The sequence below is a fragment of the Monodelphis domestica genome, chromosome 4 (genome assembly GCF_027887165.1).
Source record: "Monodelphis domestica isolate mMonDom1 chromosome 4, mMonDom1.pri, whole genome shotgun sequence".
Taxonomy (NCBI): Eukaryota; Metazoa; Chordata; class Mammalia; order Didelphimorphia; family Didelphidae; genus Monodelphis; species Monodelphis domestica.
In genome coordinates this window covers 369,473,010-369,489,849 of record NC_077230.1, presented here as the reverse complement: position 1 = coordinate 369,489,849, position 16,840 = coordinate 369,473,010, and the positions used below count along the sequence as shown (strand labels likewise).

At 46.5% G+C, this 16,840-nt stretch overlaps 1 protein-coding gene across 1 annotated transcript in view; it reads right to left on the bottom strand.

Annotated features, from left to right (window-relative positions):
- The window catches only part of KIAA1522 (KIAA1522 ortholog), a 41,137-nt gene extending 39,471 nt beyond the window's left edge, over positions 1-1,666 (bottom strand). Inside the window, exon 1 of the mRNA XM_056795295.1 lies at positions 1,216-1,666. Coding sequence (XP_056651273.1) covers positions 1,216-1,465 — 250 coding nt within the window. The 5' untranslated portion in view covers positions 1,466-1,666. The remainder of the gene's footprint in view (positions 1-1,215) is intronic.
- Positions 1,667-16,840: the final 15,174 nt, after the last annotated feature.

Here is a 16,840-nt window from a genome sequence, read left to right as displayed (position 1 = left end):
AGTTCCAGTTCTGACTCGGAAGCATGCTACCTATGACCTTGGGCAAAGATTTCCCCTCCCTGGGGTCTTTTCCTCACCTGTGCAAGGGATAATTCTTATGCCCCCCCTAAAGGGCTGTTAGAAAGAAATCATCTGTTAACCTTAAAGCTCTATAGAAATTGGAGCTGTTATTATTATCTTATGAGCCCGGAGAAGCTTGCCAAATAAAACCCACAAAGCCTAGCTCCCTTCCGAGCCTCCCTCCCCCCATACAAAGAAGCCTATCGCCCCAGCCTGGCTGCGGATCCCCAGGGAAGTTCACTATCTTTCTGTTCATGCTTCTCCACCCAACTCAACATTCTTGAAGAGGCCCGATAGTGAATTATGAATGAAATGGGGGGCAGAGGGGGGCGCCTGCCCCAGGTGATGGCCGCACCCCGGACCCTAGTGACATGCTGTGGAGATATGGTGCATGAGACAAGAACTGGAAAGGGGGAAAAAGAGAAAGCAAGCTCCAAAGGCCCTCCTGATCCCACCTCTTCCCCAAGGCCCACCCACAGCAAGAGGAACGCTGGACAGGGCCAAGTCAAGCAGATCGGGAAGGATACAGGTGGTAAGCTCCCCTCGTAGAGAAGCTACCAGGGCTCCGTGACAAACTTGGTTGCCCATCCCTTACTGCCCTAGCTCGGGCAGGGCAGGGCAAAGCAGAACAGAGCCTGACAAGCCTCCCTTCCCTGGGGCTGCCCAGGGGAGCTGGGCCCCAGGCTCTTATGACCCCCTGACTCAGCAAAGTGCCTACAGCGGCGACTGACAGCAAAGCCCCCACAGCCCGCTGCTGCCCCGGGGGGAGCAGAACAGGATCCCGCCCCTCGTACCCAGGCAAGAGAAGAGAAGCTCCCCTCCTCTAAGCCCTACCCCGCAAAGCCAAACTATATCCACGGCAAACCTGGAGATCCCCAGCCCAGAAGAAGGGGGTGGGGTCGGAGTGGGGGGACCGCCCCCCTTTGCTAAGGCAGTGCCCCGGAAGTCCTGAGAGGGGCTCTTTGACTCTGCTCCCCCTTTCCTACCGACCATTCTGAGTACACTACCCCACCCCCCCGCTCCGCCGCCCGAGTCACATTGGGCGCTCCCAGGGCACTGCCCGAGGCTCAGGAAGCGGGGCGCCTCCCCCTCCCCCCCACCCGCGGCGGCCCAGCCCTGCCCAGCTCAGGTGAGGGGAGAGCCAGCCTGCCTTACCTCTGCCCTTGCCCCTGCCCTTCTTGGCCTTTTCCTCGGTTTTCTTGCCCTTGGGGGGCGGCTCGGCGCCCTCCCCCCCAGGCGGTCCCTTCTTCTTCCTCCGCTTGCCCCGCAGCCAGCTGAAGGCGCGGCGCAGGCCGCCCCGGGACTTCTTCTTGCGGGGGACACCAGCCTGGCCCTGGCCCTGACCCTGGCCCTGGCCGCTCGGCTCCTCGGCCGCAGGTGCGGCGGGGGCGGCGCGGGCCGCCATGGGCCGCGTGCGGGGCTGACGGGCAGCCTCAGGCCCCCGGGGGAGGCGCGGCGCCCATGCGGGGCTGGACACCGGGATTCCTTCCCGAGGCAGCCACCGGCGCTGCCGCGCGAAGGGAGAGCGGGGAGCCGAGGAAAAGTTTGAGCGGCTCCCTGGGGCCGAGCGGAGCGGGGCAGGAGGGGCCGGTGGGGTTGGACTGGGCTGGGCTGGGCTAGGCTAGGCTGGGGCGGGGAAAAGCACCGAGGGGAGGGAGAGGCGTGCCGGGAGGTGGGGAACGAAAGGGAGCACACTGACTCCCAACCCGCTCCCCGCTCCTGGCATTTCTCTCCCCCTCCCTTGACTACCCGGCCCGGCCCGGCCCTACCCCCTCTCCCCGCCCTCCCCGACCCGCTTCGGGGAGCTCACAGCTCCGCTCCTTCTCCCCGCCCGGGCTCTGGGGGTGGGAGTAAAGGAGGCCAGGTAAGTGGGACTCATGGACCGACCTCCAGGTGGAAAGGTGAGGAATGCAAGTCCCAGCTCGGGTCTGGGGACCGCGCCCGGGAGCCCCTGAACTTCAGGCGAGAATCCCAGGAAAGGGGGAGGAAATATTCTGCCATCCCATAGAGGAAGGAAGGTACTCCGGGGTGCGATCTCAGTATACCAGGGTATGCCAAGGAAGGTTCGATGCCGGGAGAAGTGGGACAGCGTGATCCTGGGAAGAGGGAAGACGTCTATGGGGGGACAGAGAGGTCCATCCGGGAAGAAGACGAAGTCTTGTGGGGATCAGGGTCTCTCCCAAGAAGGAGGATCGGGACTTCGGCTGACCCTCTAAAAGAGCATTGCGGCGTTTCGGAATTCTCTCCGGAAAGAAGAGTATTGCGGTGCCCTAAACAAGAAGCTGAGCTGAAGAATATTCGGGTTTGAGGGGGCGATCCTAAAATAAACCGAGGACCTCTTCGGCAGGGAGATAGATTCTTAGGTACTGACTCAGGGTAAGATGCGCGTCAGCTTCTTCCTAGTCATTTAGGCTTGGATGAGTTGCCCAACAGAGACCCTCAATGGGAAAGCCAGCTACATTAGTTGCAGAATAAAAATACAGAAGGGTTCTTTGTTTCCCTCGAATTCCTTTTTCTTATCCCCCTCCCCTTCTATCCACCCACCTCCCACACACAGGTACACATACATACATACCCTCAAACCTACCAACTTTCCTTACTTCTTGCCAGGGGAAGGATCTTGCCCCCCTCTGCCAACAGGGGACTGGGTCTCAGGATTCCTGAAATTCTTCCCCTAATTAATGGGCAGGTTTCTAAACCTCAGTTTCTCTTTGGTTGGTCCTTAAGGCCCCAGGGCACCTCAACGGGCCACGTGGCCCCTAGAATCACAGCTAACCACTACTGTTAGCCTAATTACAGCTTACAAAGTGCTTTGAGATCCTCCAGGGAAGAAGGCACAAAGAATGACTTAAGAGGAAAGAAAGGGAGATACAATTTCATTTCTAGAATCCTAAAACACCAGGGGCCAATTTGAGGCTTGTGACCCAACCTTTGAGTCCTTTCCCAAGATTGGAAGTGGGGAGCAGGATATCTAAAACTCCTGGATACTCTGCCTGGAGATGGAACCCAATCCTCTTCCAGGGGACAGCTCCACCTTCCTAGGGTAAATGCATTATAGGAATGGGGGTCATGAGCAATAAGGTCCAGTAAAAAGAACCTTAGTCTGAGAGACAAGTTCCCTGAATTCTAGTTCTACCTCTGCTATATCCTGGTTTTATGACCTTGGGTACAGCCTTTTTGGTTTTTTTTGTTTGTTTGTTTTTTGTTTTTTGTGGTTTTTTTTATGACAGTAATGATGAGAAGCAGCAATGCCATAGTAAAATAGAAAACTTACCTAAGAGTCTGAAACACCTGGTTTCAAGTCCCAACTCAGATACTTACTGTATGACCTTGGGTAAGTCATTTAAGTTCTGAATATACATGACAAATCTCTAAAATTATAAATTACTGAAGAACTTCACAGGCAGAGGAACTTTCCTAAATAATCCTCTATACCCAGTTGTTTCCTGTGAGGAAACATATATATACACCTATGAAATCAGGTCCTGTCGTCATCATTATCATTTCAAATGCAGATTTAGTGACCCACTGAGCCTGCTGAGGGCTTTACAGAAATGCCAAATAGAATGAGAAAGAACCTGAGGGGCCATCTAGTCCAAGCTCGACCTGAAAGAAAAGCCTGATTATGGTAGATTCTACATGAGACTATTAAGCGGCTTCTATGTGGAGATCTTCAGTGAGGGGCCACTCACTATCTGCCCAGGCAACCATTCCACCTTTGCCTAGTTCTACTACCCATTCATTGTTCAGCACCAGTAGACTGGCCAATAGGCAATGAAGTCATAGGTCATGACAACCAATAAAACAAAGACCAACACCAACTGGGGCTCTGTCCAGTATATCCCCCTTCTCTTCCGCAGGGACAGTGGCAGTACTCAGCAAGGTGGCAGAAGGTACTAAGGTTTGTCAGCATCTGTAAACATTTGTCTAGCCACTGATACTCTAATCATGAGGGACAGCTTGGTGGTTCAGTGGATAGAGCACCAGACCTGGACCTGACTTCCCATCTGGCCTCAGACTCAGATGAGCTCTGTGATCTGGGTCACTTAATCCTGTTAGCCTCAATTTTCCCATCTGTAAAATGAGCTGGAGAAGGATGTGGCAAACTTCTCCAGTAACTTTGCCCAAAAAATCCCAAATGGGGTCATGACGAGTCCAGACACATCTGAAACAACTCATCAATAACAACTTTAAATGTGAGCTCCCTGTGCAGTGACCAGTGAGCCTATCCTCTACCAGAGGAACTGAACCATGTCAGAAAAGGGTGGGCAGGTCATGTTTAGAGATTAAAGGATAAGAGATGGACTGGCAAAATACTATACTAGTAAAAGTCCTAGAGGAAGGCAGCCAGCAAGTACATAGAGGGATCCATTACTGGAAGGCTTATGGCAGGACACAGAAAAATAAATTGAGAAGGTATGGCTAAATGTTACTCTGCCATTTCAAGGAAGACCTCCATTAATGCTTCAGTCCTTCAGTGATCTCTGGTCTCATTGAAGCATGTTGGAATAGCAAGCTTGAATTGCCGTGCTTTCCTCACAGCCATTATGCAAGAATTATTATCCCTATTTCAAAGAAAACTGAGATCTAAAAAATCTAGATTACTGGGCTAGTGCCATAGGTGGAATTGGAACCCAGGTCTTTTTATCTTCCGTCTCTTTCTACTGCACTATGCCATTCCTACACAGCCTGCTTAATCCCCACACCCAAAAGAGAGCACCTTTGGCCACAAAGGGCTTGGACCAGTCAGGATGGAGGTGGACACCTGCCTGACCATTTCCAATTTTCCCTCCCTCCTCCAATGAGTTTGATAAGTTATACAACAGCCATCAGCCTTTCTGAAGGTCCTGCACCCACATTTGGTTAATGTCTGTTATTCCCTTCAGAATGAGAGACATTTTTCTTCCTCTTTTTGATTTGTTTTAACCCTTAGATTCCTTCTTAGAATTAATATTAGTTCTAAGGCAAAAGAGTGGTAAGGGCTAGGCAAATGGGGTTAAGTGACTTGCCCAGGGTAACATAGCTAGGAAGTATCTTGAGGTCAAATTTGAACCCAAGACCTCCTGGCTCCAGCCCTGGCATATCTATCTATTGAACTACTTAGCTTCCCCTTTTTGATCTTTTTTATGCGTTTTCTCTTTTTCTTATTGTCACTGATACTTCCTAATAGCCCTCAATAGAACTCTTCCCTTGTAATTAATATAATGAAGCAAAACAGATCCGTACATTGGCCATGCCTGGAAATGTATGCCTAGTTCTGCACCTATTGCCCACATACCTCTCTGCTTAGAGGAAGCAGAAGGCCTGTTTTACCATCAAGTTCTCTGGAGTTTTGTTTGGCAACTGCATTAATCGGAATGCAGAACTTTTCTTTAAAAAAAAAGTTTACTGATATCTTTTTCTTTTGCATCATCTGTATTTCCTAATCCATCCCACTCTATATTTTCTCCCTCAGAGAATAATCTTTTTTTTTAAATAAATTTCTCTATTTTTTTAGTCTAAAATTTTTTCATGATTACATGATTCATATTGTCTCCCTCCCCCCTCCCAGAGTTGACAATCAATTCCACTAGATTATACAAGTATTATCACACAAAACCCATTTCCTTATTATTCATTTTTGTAATAGAGCAATCTTTTAAAACCCAAACCCCAAATCATATGCCCATACAAACAAATGATAAATCATGTTTTCTTCTGCATTTCTACTCCCACAGTTCTTCCTCTAAATGTGGATAGTGTTCTTTCTCATAAGGCCCTCATAATTGTCCTGGGTCATTGCATTGCTTTTAGTAGCAAAGTCAATTACATTTGATCATCCCACAATGTTTCAGTTATTGTGTATAATGTTCTCCTGGTTCTGCTTATTTCATTCCACATCCGTTCAAGTAGGTCATTCCAGCTTTTATAGAAATCAAGCAGTTCATCATTCCTTATAGCATAACAGTATTCCATCACCATTATATACCACAACTCTTCATTCCCCAATTGAAGGACATACCTTCATTTTCCAATTTTTTGCCACCATAAAAAGTGCAGCTAAAAATATTTTTGTACAAACATATCCTTCCCATTTTTTTTTAATATCTTTGGGATACAAACCTGGTAGTGGTGTTGCTGGATCAAAGGGCATAAGAGAATAATCTTTTATAACAATGAAGACGTATAGGGACATAGGGGTAGAGGACAGTTCATCAAAACAAACCAAGTCTGGAAAAGTCTGAAAATATACAGGATTCCATACCTATAATCTTCCACCTTGGCAAAGGAGAGAAGGAGAAATGTCTTAGAGCTCTTCCCTGGGGCCCAAGAATTGTACATTCATTTTCAATTGTTTTGTTATCAAAATTGTTCCTCCCATTTACATTATTCTAGTCATGCATGCTATTTCATCCAGTTCTACTTACTTCCCTTTGCATCAGTTCATGTCTTCTTGTGCTACTTGGTATTTGTTCCATACATCATTTCTTTTTTTTTTTAACCCTTACCTTCCATCTTAGAATCAATACTGCGTATTGGTTACAAGGTAGAAGAGTGGTAAGGGCTAGGCAATGGGGGTTAAGTGACTTGCCCAGGGTCACACAGCTAGGAAGTCCAGATTTGAACCTAGGACTTCCTCTCTCTAGGCCTGGCTCTCAATTCACTGAGTCACCCAGCTGCCCCCCATTCATCATCATTTCTTATAGCGCACTAATATTCCATCATGTTCACATACCATGACACGTTTAGCCATTCCCAGCTCAATGGGCATCTCTAAAGCCTTAACATTTTGTTACCTTTTATATTGTTGTGGACATTATATAAGATGTTCTGGATGGAGGTACTCAGCCCCATTACAGATATGAAGTCACTGAGACCTGTACTTATCCAATAGGAGAGGGAGTTATTCAACCTCATTCCCATAAGGGTCAAATGAAAGAGCTTTGAATTGACTTTGTATTTATTCTTTATTGACTTAATTCACTGCATGTGTTTGGCTCCTTTCCTTCCTGTCTCCCTCCTGGCCTACCCAATAGAATGTAAGGTCCTTGAGGGCAGGGATTATTGGTGGGCTTTGAGGATCTTTGTCATATCAGCAACTAGTAGAGTGCCCCTAGCACTTAACAATAGGAACTGGATCTGAGCCTTCTTTGGTATATGAGACTCCTAGGGGAGGAAACTCCCTCTACCAAAGCAAATGGGCAAAAGTCTGGCCCAGATCGTAATTTACAGGATTAGAGAATTCCTTAGAATTCCGTATGGTAGAAAAGCATAGGATTGATCCTGTAGTTGAATGGGGATTTGATTAGGGTTTGGATGTGAAAATATCGCTCTACTGCAAATATGAATAATGTGGAAATAGGTTTTGAACAATGATACATGTATAACCCAGTAGAACCGCTTGTCAGCTCTGGGAGGGGGGAGGGAGAAATTATGAATCATGTAACCATGGAAAAATATTCTAAATTTTAAAAAATAAAATTAGTAATAAAAAAGAAAAAATACAATATGGTTCAGTAACTTGCCCAAGGGCACACAACCAGTGTTTCAGGGGCAAGATATGAGCTCTTCAGTCTTCCTGGCTTGCAGATGAATTCTTTAGCCAGGTTGCCTCTCTTATGTGCTTAGCACATAAGTATTTAATAAATGTTTATTGACAAATAAATCCCCTATTATTTTTCTGGTATGAGGTATACATGAGGCATTCCTCACCACAGCTTCAGGAAGCCCTTTGTCTGAGGCACAGCTGTGTTTCCTTCCCCATCCCCCACTGGGGATCCCATCAGGATCTTTCCCCAAAAAAACTGGAGTATGGGAGTTCCCTGGGAGGATGCCCTTGTTTCTGCTCATATTGGGGCTCCCCAAGGACAATTTTGTATCTCCCCCTGAGACCAGAGGGCCAGGCTTTTGGGGGTTCACTCGTGTGGGTTCACTGACCTTAGTTGTCCCCTCTAGCCAGGAGCCAGGAGAGGCTAGTTCCCAACATTAGCAAACAGAGAGCCCTGGATTGAATGGGCCCCTGGGCGCCTGGCTCCAGCCTCCCTGGATTAATGATTACTGAGATCCATTTTAGTACCATTGGAGAAGGGAAGGACACCAGTGCAAGAACAGGAACTCCCTTTCTTTCCCCCCCTCCCAGTGGAGCCTGTGGCCCAAAGTCCAACCTGGAGCTTAGGCAGCTATCTGGCTAACTGGAGAAAAAGGGCAACAGCCATCAAAGGTTCAGCCTCTTGAGCCTCATCCTCAGGAGAGACAGAGACAGAGGAGAGATAAGAGACACAGAGAGAGAGGAGAGGCATGCGGACCTAGGAGAGAAAGAGGAAGAGAGGAAATGACACTTGGGGATCCTCTCCCACATCCTGATGACTCAGAGAGGTTGGAGAGCCAGGTGGTTGTCAGGAAACGGTCTGGCCAAGGCTCCTATCCAAGGGAGAGAAGGGAGAGGGCTGGGAGGTTGGGAAGGAAGGAAGGGTGATTGGGGAAAAACCAAAACCCATTAGCATCCCACCCCCAAGATATGTGCCCCAGAGACACTCTTGCTTACTAGTTGGGTGACCTTGAACAAGTCTTTTGGCTTCTATTTCCTCTCTTCTATCATAAAAAAGGATTAAGATAGTCTTTTGTCCTCAGTGGAGTCTATGGAGGAATAAGGAGAATCAGCCCTGTTTATTCTGCCATGTGAGATAGGAAGACCACACACAGAACAATCAATTTGCTGCCAGAAAAAGTACTGAGCCCAGGATGTTCTCTTTGGTATTCAAAACCCTTTCTGATCTAGCCCTTCCTACTTTTCCAGGCTTCTTACTTCTTATTCCTTGACATATTCCCTTCAGTTCCATGACACTGGCCTCCTGGCTTCCACAAGCAAGACACTCCATCTCCTGGACATTTTCTCTTTCTCTCTCCGATGCCTCGAAAGCTTTCTCCCCTTATCTCTGCCTGCTGCCTTCCTTTAATTCAGAAGTAAAATCCTAAACATTCTATAGGAAGCCTTTCCCAATCTGTCTTAATTCTAGTGCCTTCCCTCTTTTAATAATTTCCTCTTTATCTTGTATGTAGCTTATTTATACATATTGTTTGCTTGAACCTCAGCTCAAATTCTGGTTTTGCCATTTACTAACTGTATGACCTTATACAAGTCACTTCTCTTTCAATGATTTCCAAGATCCATTCAAGCTCTAAATCCTATGAATCCAAGTTTTACAAGGCCCTCTCCTCTCCCAGGCTCAAGCCCTTCCCAATGGAAGGAAGAAGGGAAAGAAGGATTTTTAATTACTTGCCAAGTTCCAGATGTTATGCTAAGCACTTTACAAATATTCTTTTATTTTGTCCTCCCAACGACCCCAAGTTAAGTACTATTTATCCTCCATTTTACAGTTGAAGAAACTGAGGCAGGTTAAATTATTTCACAGAGGGTTGGGGGGAATGGAGGAGGGAGCAGCTAAGGTGGCTCAGTGAATTGAGAGCCAGGCCTAGATTTGGAAGGTCCTGGGTTCAAATTTGACCTCAGACACTTCCTAGCTATGTGACTCTGGGCAAGTCACTTACTCTCTGTTACCTAATCCTTACTGCTCTTCTTCCTTAGAACCAATGCTTAGTATCAATTCTAAGACAAAAGGTAAGAGTTTGCAAAGGATCACATAGAGAGAGAGAAGAAATGATGCTTGTAGACCCTCTCCCATATCCTAATGACTCAGGACAGATGATTGTCAGAAACACAGCAGGGGCAAAGCAGGGTATGGACAGGACTATTGGCAGAAGGATAAGAGGAAAGTGAAGCCAAATTTGAACTCAAGTCTTACTGATGCCAGACCCAGCAATCTTGTCTTCTGTGCCACCTAGCTGCCTGGTAGAAAAAGTATGATTTTGAGTCAGTGGACCTGACTTCAGATTTTACCTCTGACATTGTCAACCATGGGACCTTAGTGTAAGTCACCTAAACTTTTGGGAGCCTTCCCTCTTTTAATAATTTCTTCTTTATCTTGTATGCAGCTTATTTATACATATTGTTTGCTTGAACCTGAGTTCAAATTCTATAAAATGTGGGTGTCAGACTAGATGATTCCTAAGTACTTTTATGTAAACCTCTGGTTTTAACCACCAGGATCTAGCTTGAAGTTCCTCCAACCTCAGCCTGTAAATCGTAAGTAGGGTTGAGTCTCCCCATTTTTTAAAAAATATATCAGGCTCCAGAGAGGCTAAGAGCCTGACCAAGTCATGCAGCCTAGGAGACATCTAAGGTCCTAGCCCTCCTCCAAATGAATTCTCTAGGGCTCCTTCCTTGCTTATTTGTTTGTTTGTTTTTCTTATGGAAAAGCCTCTGTCTAAGGCACTTAAAGAAATCAGTGCTTTGTTGATCTAAAGCCATGTTGGTAAACCTATGGCATACATGCCAGAGTGTACTAGAGGAGGCCAATCCCTTCCCCCTCTCCATTAATGCCTGAGGACATTTCTCACATCATCTGCCCCTCTGCCCAGCAGCACTTCCTCCCTCCCCTGTCTGAAGTAAAGAGGACACTCACATGCGGCATAAGGGTTTGGGCATGCAGTCTCTAAAAGGTTCACCATCACTGATCTAGAATATGGTAGACATGCTGTGAAGCTCATTAATGTCCTTTTCAAAATTTGTCTCCTATGATGTGGCAAAATTGGGACACCAATACACTGCTGGTGGAGTTGTAAATTAATCCAACCATTCTGGGGGTGGGGGGGGCAATTTGGAATTATTCCCAAAAGGCTTTAAAAGAATGCCTGCTCTTTGATCCAGCCATACCACTGCTGGGTTTGCACCCCAAAGAGATAATAAGAAAAAAATACTTGTACAAAAATATTCATAGCCACACTTTTTGTGGCTAAAAATTGGAAAATTAAGGAGTATCCATCGATTGCAGAATGGCTGAACAAATTGTGGTATCTGATGGTGATGGAATACTATTGTGCTGTAAGAAATGATGAACTGAAGGATTTCTATGTGAACTGGAAAGACCTCCAGGAATTGATGCAAAGCGAAAAGAGCAGAACCAGGAGAACATTGTACACAGAGACTGAAACACTGTGGCACAATCAAATGGAATGGACTTCTCTACTAGCAGCAATGCAATGATCCAGGACAATCTAGAGGAACTTATGAGAAAGAACTGTGGGAGCAGAAACACAGAAGGAAAAAACATATGATCAATCACGTGATTCATTGGGGATATGATTAGGGTTTTGGCGTTAAATGATCTGTCTATTGCAAATATGAATAACATGAAAATAGATTTTGAACAATGATAAATGTATAACCCAGTGAAACTGCTTGTCAGCTCCAGGAGGCAGGAAGGAAGAGGGGAGGGAAAAATCATGAATCATGTAAACCATGGAAAAATATTCTAAATCAATTTTAAATTAAATTAAATTAAATTAAATTTGTCTTCCAGGGACAGCTGGGTGACTCAGTAATTTGAGACCTAGATCTAGAGACAGGAGGTCCTGGGTTCAAATGTGACCTCAGATACTTCCTAGCTGTGTGACCTTGGGCAAGTCACTTAACCCCCATTGCTGAGCTGTTACCACTCCTCTGCCTTAGCACCAACACATAGTATTGATTCTAAGACAGAAGGTAATGGTTTTAAAAAGAAAGAAGGAACCTTCTATCCACTGGGAATTAGAGCAGTTTATTATTTTTATTTTTCAGATATGGAGACTGAGGTTACAGAATCTGTCGGATCATACAGTCTATAAGTAATAGAACTACTGTATGAAGGTCTTGGGCCACCAAGTCAGAGTTCTTTCCAGAAAAGGACAGAAGAGGAAAATAATCCTAATGGGGGAAGATAATCATCTATGTTTACACAGCACTCTTGGGTTTACAAAGTGCTTTCCTCAAAACAGAAAAGCAGCAGATTGGAGAGAGACCTGGTCTCAAAGCTAGTCATACCTAGATTCAACTCCAGTTTCTTGTACATAATGACAATGTGACCCTGGGTGAGTCTTTTAACCTTTTAGTGCACTAGGAAACTGTCTAAAAGATTGAATTTCCTTCCTCAAAAAGACTGCCTTGGTAGACAGAGTTTCCTCTCCTGAGAATTCCTTAGACCAGTGAAATGAAAGGTCCAAGCCTGTCCCCTACCCTCCTATCTTTCCTCACAACTGTGCAAGGTTGGTAGCATTATTAACATCCCCTGGGAAAGCGGATACTTGGCTTCCAGGCCCATCTCTAATACTCAGTAGCTGTGATGCCTCAGAAGGAGCCTTACCTCTCTGAAACTCAATCTCCCTATCTGTAAAATGGGGATGATAATGAGTTGATATTCTCATGATAACATTAGCTTCAGGACCAGTGTTCCTTCCAAAGTTTGGAAGTACCAGAGAAGTAGAGAGGCTGGGCCTGGCGTCAGAAAGACCTACATTTAAATCTGGGCTCCGCTACCTAGTGGCTGTGTGACCCTGGGCGAGTCACTTAACCCGTAAAAACGAACTAGAAAAGGAAAGGGTGAACAGCTCCAGTGTCTCTGCCAAGAAAACCTCAAATGGGATCGTAAAGAGTCAGTCATGATTGAATGACTCAACCATAACAATTTACTAGCTTTGTGACCCTGGGCAAAGCACCTTCTTTCTCTGGGACTCAGTTTCCTCATCTATAAAATGAGTCAGACTAGTTAGATTCATGTGCCTTGTTTTATTTCTAAGTCTATGAACTTAATCAAGGCGGATGAGTCTTCTCTAGAGTTGAGTGAAGGGTTTGGGAGGGGGGAAGGTGAGAGAAGGAGTGTGAGTGTGTGTGTGTGCACCGGGAGGTATGTTGGGGGCATGGACATAGGGGAATGGAGGGGCAGGGTGACTTCTCAGCTCCCTGTAGGGAAAGTCCCCCAAAGATGTTCCTAGCTGCCTGGAGAGGGGTCCAGATGTCACCATCCTTGCCCTGTCAAGTCTTGCTCTCTGACAGGAAACAGGTCACCATACAATAGGCATCCCTGCCCTCTGGAGACTGCTCCAAGCCTGACGAAATCCTTGTCCCTCTCCAGGCTGCCTCTGAACCATACAGAATCTCTGACCCCGGGCTGGGCGCTCCGAGAGGGTCTCTCCTATTCTGCTCGAAGATTTCCAGTGACGGGGAGCTCACCACCTCCGCTTGAGGAAATTCTCTCCAATTTTGAACAATCCTAATTGCTAACCAATCTCTTCCACCGAGCCCAAGTCGGCCTCTTTTTAACTCCCCTTCATTGCTACTCCTTCAGCCTTCTGGGACCAAGCGGAGCAAATCTAATCCCTTTTCCACATGACAGCCCTTGAGATATGTGAAGGCCGTAGGATTTTCTTTCCCTCTCTGAGGTCCTTCGCCCAAGTGGACAGAGACCTCGTCTGGGGGATCAGGGAAGTCCTAGCCCTAATTCCCACGGACGGAGGGTCTTGTGGGACCTGAGCCCTGGGAGTCCTTCAAGGCTTGGAAAGAGCCTGGAGTACCATCGGGCCGAGGAGGTGGCCGGGTGGTCTACGGTGCCCCCGGGGAAGGCCTTTGTGCTGAGGCTTGTTGGGTGGGGCTGGTCCCCTGCACGGAGTGTTTGCAAACACCCACTTCACTGGCCCTTGGCACTGTAGCTGGCACAAGGCCCAGCCTTCAGAGTTGGAAGGAAAACGCCCCTATTCATGGGCTGCTGTTTCCTCCTCCATCAGCCAGAAGGCTGTCGGAGGTCAGATCCAGGGACTTCAGGACAGGGAACTACTCCCCAGAACAAAGGACCAAGCGCCGGGTCACCCACGGGAGGCCCAGGAGCTACGTGATCTGTGGAGGCACAATGTCCCACAGAGGAACAAAGACATGGAGAGATGGACTGACTGTGGTACAGTGGAAAGAACCCTGAGCTTGGAGGCAGGAGCAGACTCTTATTTAAGCAAGGCAAGGCAGGAGCCTCAGTTTCTTTATCTGTAAAATGGGGGTCATAGCACGTGCAGGCACTGAATTTTGTAACTCTCAGGGCTTTGGAAATGCCAGTTGCTGTTCAGTTCCATGGGGCTAAAGAGCGTGGGGTGGGCTGTGCACGGAAGCTCCTGTTCCACTAGGGACAGCCTCAGAGGATCGCCTGCAGCCCCTGAGAAGTTTGACTTGGCCTGGATGTCACGGCGAGTTGGCATGTGTCAGAGGTAGCATTTCTGCCTAGCTCTTCCACTCTATGACACTGTTTGTTCACGAGAATACACCCAAAGAATCCTAGAACCTTTGAGCTTTTGTTGTTGTTTTAGAAAAGGAAGTGGGCGACAAAGAGCCCTTACTGTGTGACCCTGGGCAAGTCAGTTAAACCTGTGTGCCTTAGTTTCCCCATCTGTAAAATGAGCTACAAAAAGAAATGGCAAACCACGTCAGTAATAGCAGACTACATCAAGAGACCCTAAACAGGGTCAGGAAGAGTTGGACATGACTCAGATGACTCAACAACAAGGAGACAGTGTAAGCTCCCTGAGAGTAGGGACGGTTTGGCTTTTGCCTTTGTATCCCAAAAATGCCTGATAGAAACTGGTTGATTAATTGGGCCCAGATAATATCCAGTTTAATAGAGAAACAACCAAGGTCCAGAAAGGGGAAGGAACTTGGTTTATTAAGAGGAGTACCTGCTAGGGGCAGCTAGGTAGCATAGTGGATAGAGCCAGAACTGGAGTTGGGAGAACCTGAGTTCAAATCTGGCCTCAGATACATCTTAGCCAGGTCATTTAACCCCAGTTGCTTAGCCCTTACCTCCCTTCTGCCTTAGAAATAATACTGTGACAGAGAGTAAGGATTTTTGTTTAAAAATAAGTACCTGGGGGCAGCTAGGTGGCTCCGTGGATCGAGAGCCAGGCCTAGAGACAGGAGGTCCTAGGTTCAAATCTGACCTCAGACACTTCCTAGTTGTGTGACCCTAGACAAGTCACTTGACCCCCATTGCCTAGCCCTTTCCACTCTTATGCATTGGAACCAATACACAGTATTGATTCCAAGATGGAAGGTAAGGGTTTAAAAAAATTTAAAAGTACCTACTAGCTACGTGATCCTGGGCACGTCACTTGACTCCTGTTTGCCTCACTTTCTTTCTTTTTTTTTTAAATAAACTATTTTATTCAGATTATAGGATTTAAAAGGTAGTAAGGAATAACAGGAAGGGTTCCCTATCACTAAGGGGATTTCTAACTAATGCCATCCACTTTCTGACACCTCACATCATCACTTCATTCCTGAAGAACCAGGCTACTCTAATCTTCCTTATAACTCACTAAAAACCCAAAATCTTAACTAAAATAACCAAATACTAATATCCTTATAAGTAATATATATAATCCTTAAAGTAAGTCTCCAAATAATATTACTTCAGTGTCAGCCAGTCAGAGCTGACCTGACTGTCACCTCACTTTCCTGATCTGTAAAAAGGAGATAATAATAGCACCTACCACACAGAGTTCTTGTAAGGATCAAATAAGATAATAATTGTAAAGCACTTAGCACAGAGTAAGAACCACAGAAATGTAGCTGTTCTGACGGCTTGGCTCTGTGCTAAAGAGCTTGGAATACAAAGATAAAAACCAAGTAGTCCCTACTCCTTAAGGTGCTTACAGTGGGGGGGGGGGGGTGGAGGGGAGGAGAGAGAAGAGAACACAGCCTGAACACAGACAAGTAAGTCCAAAATATTGGAAGGAGAGAACACATTCACACCTGGGCAGATCAGAGAAGGCTCCAGCAGGAGATGGCCAGAGATGCTGGGCGGAGGGGGTTTGTGTTTTTCTCTTATAGGCAATCAGGAGGCAGTGAAGGTTTTGGGGAAGGGGAGTGACCTCATGAGTCCTGTCTCTTCATCCAGTGCATTAGGAAGATGATTTTGGCAGCTGTGGGAGGAAGAATCAGAGAGAAGAGAGCCTGGAAACAGAAACATCACTTAGAAAGCTGTCGTAGGAGTCCAGTAGGAAATGAGGTCATGTGTGAGTTGAAAGAAGAGGATGTTTGTGGAAGATGCTGTGGAAAGTAGAATGAATAGATAGGGATTGTCAGCTGTTTAGATGTTGGTGTGGGGAGGGTAGTTATGAGTAAAGACGGGCATTTATTAAGCCCCTACTATATGCTGGGCACTATGCTAAGCACTTTACAAATATCATCTCATTTTATTTTCTCAAGAAGAAGTAGGTGCTATTATTTTCCCTGTTTTACAATTGAGGAAACTGAGACAGGCAGAGGTTAAGTAAACTTGCCCAGTATCACACAGCTAGGAAGTATTTGAGTTAGTTGAGGCCAGGTTTGAACTAAGGTCTTCCTGACTCCTGGGTCAGTGGTCTACTCGCTGAACCACCTATCTGCCTCAAGAAAGAGAGAATAGGGGGCAGCTGGGTAGCTCAGTAGATTGAGAGCCAGGCCTAGAGATGGGAGATCCTGGGTTCAAATCTAACTTCAGACACTTCCTAGTTGTGTGACCCTGGGTAAGTCACTTAACCCCCATTGCCTAGCCCTTACCACTCTTCTGCCTTGGAGCCAATACGCAGTATTGATTCCAAGATGGAAGGTAAGGGTTTAAAAAAAAAGAGAGAGGGAGAATAGTAAAGGATGAATCAGAGGTTTTGAACCTGCGTGTCTAGAGGGAGGTGGTGCCCTCAGAAGACCTAGGGAAGTTTGAAGGAAGGATCCAGGGCTCTTTCTTTCCTGTATTTCCCACACCCATATATATACAGACACACAGATAAGGCAGGCTCTAGGCAGAGACTCTGCTATTGCTCCATGCTGTGACATGAAGGGTGCTGGGAAGGAAGGCTGCCTTACTCAAAGAGATCTTTCCCACCAGTCTGCCAGGTGCCAGATATTCCA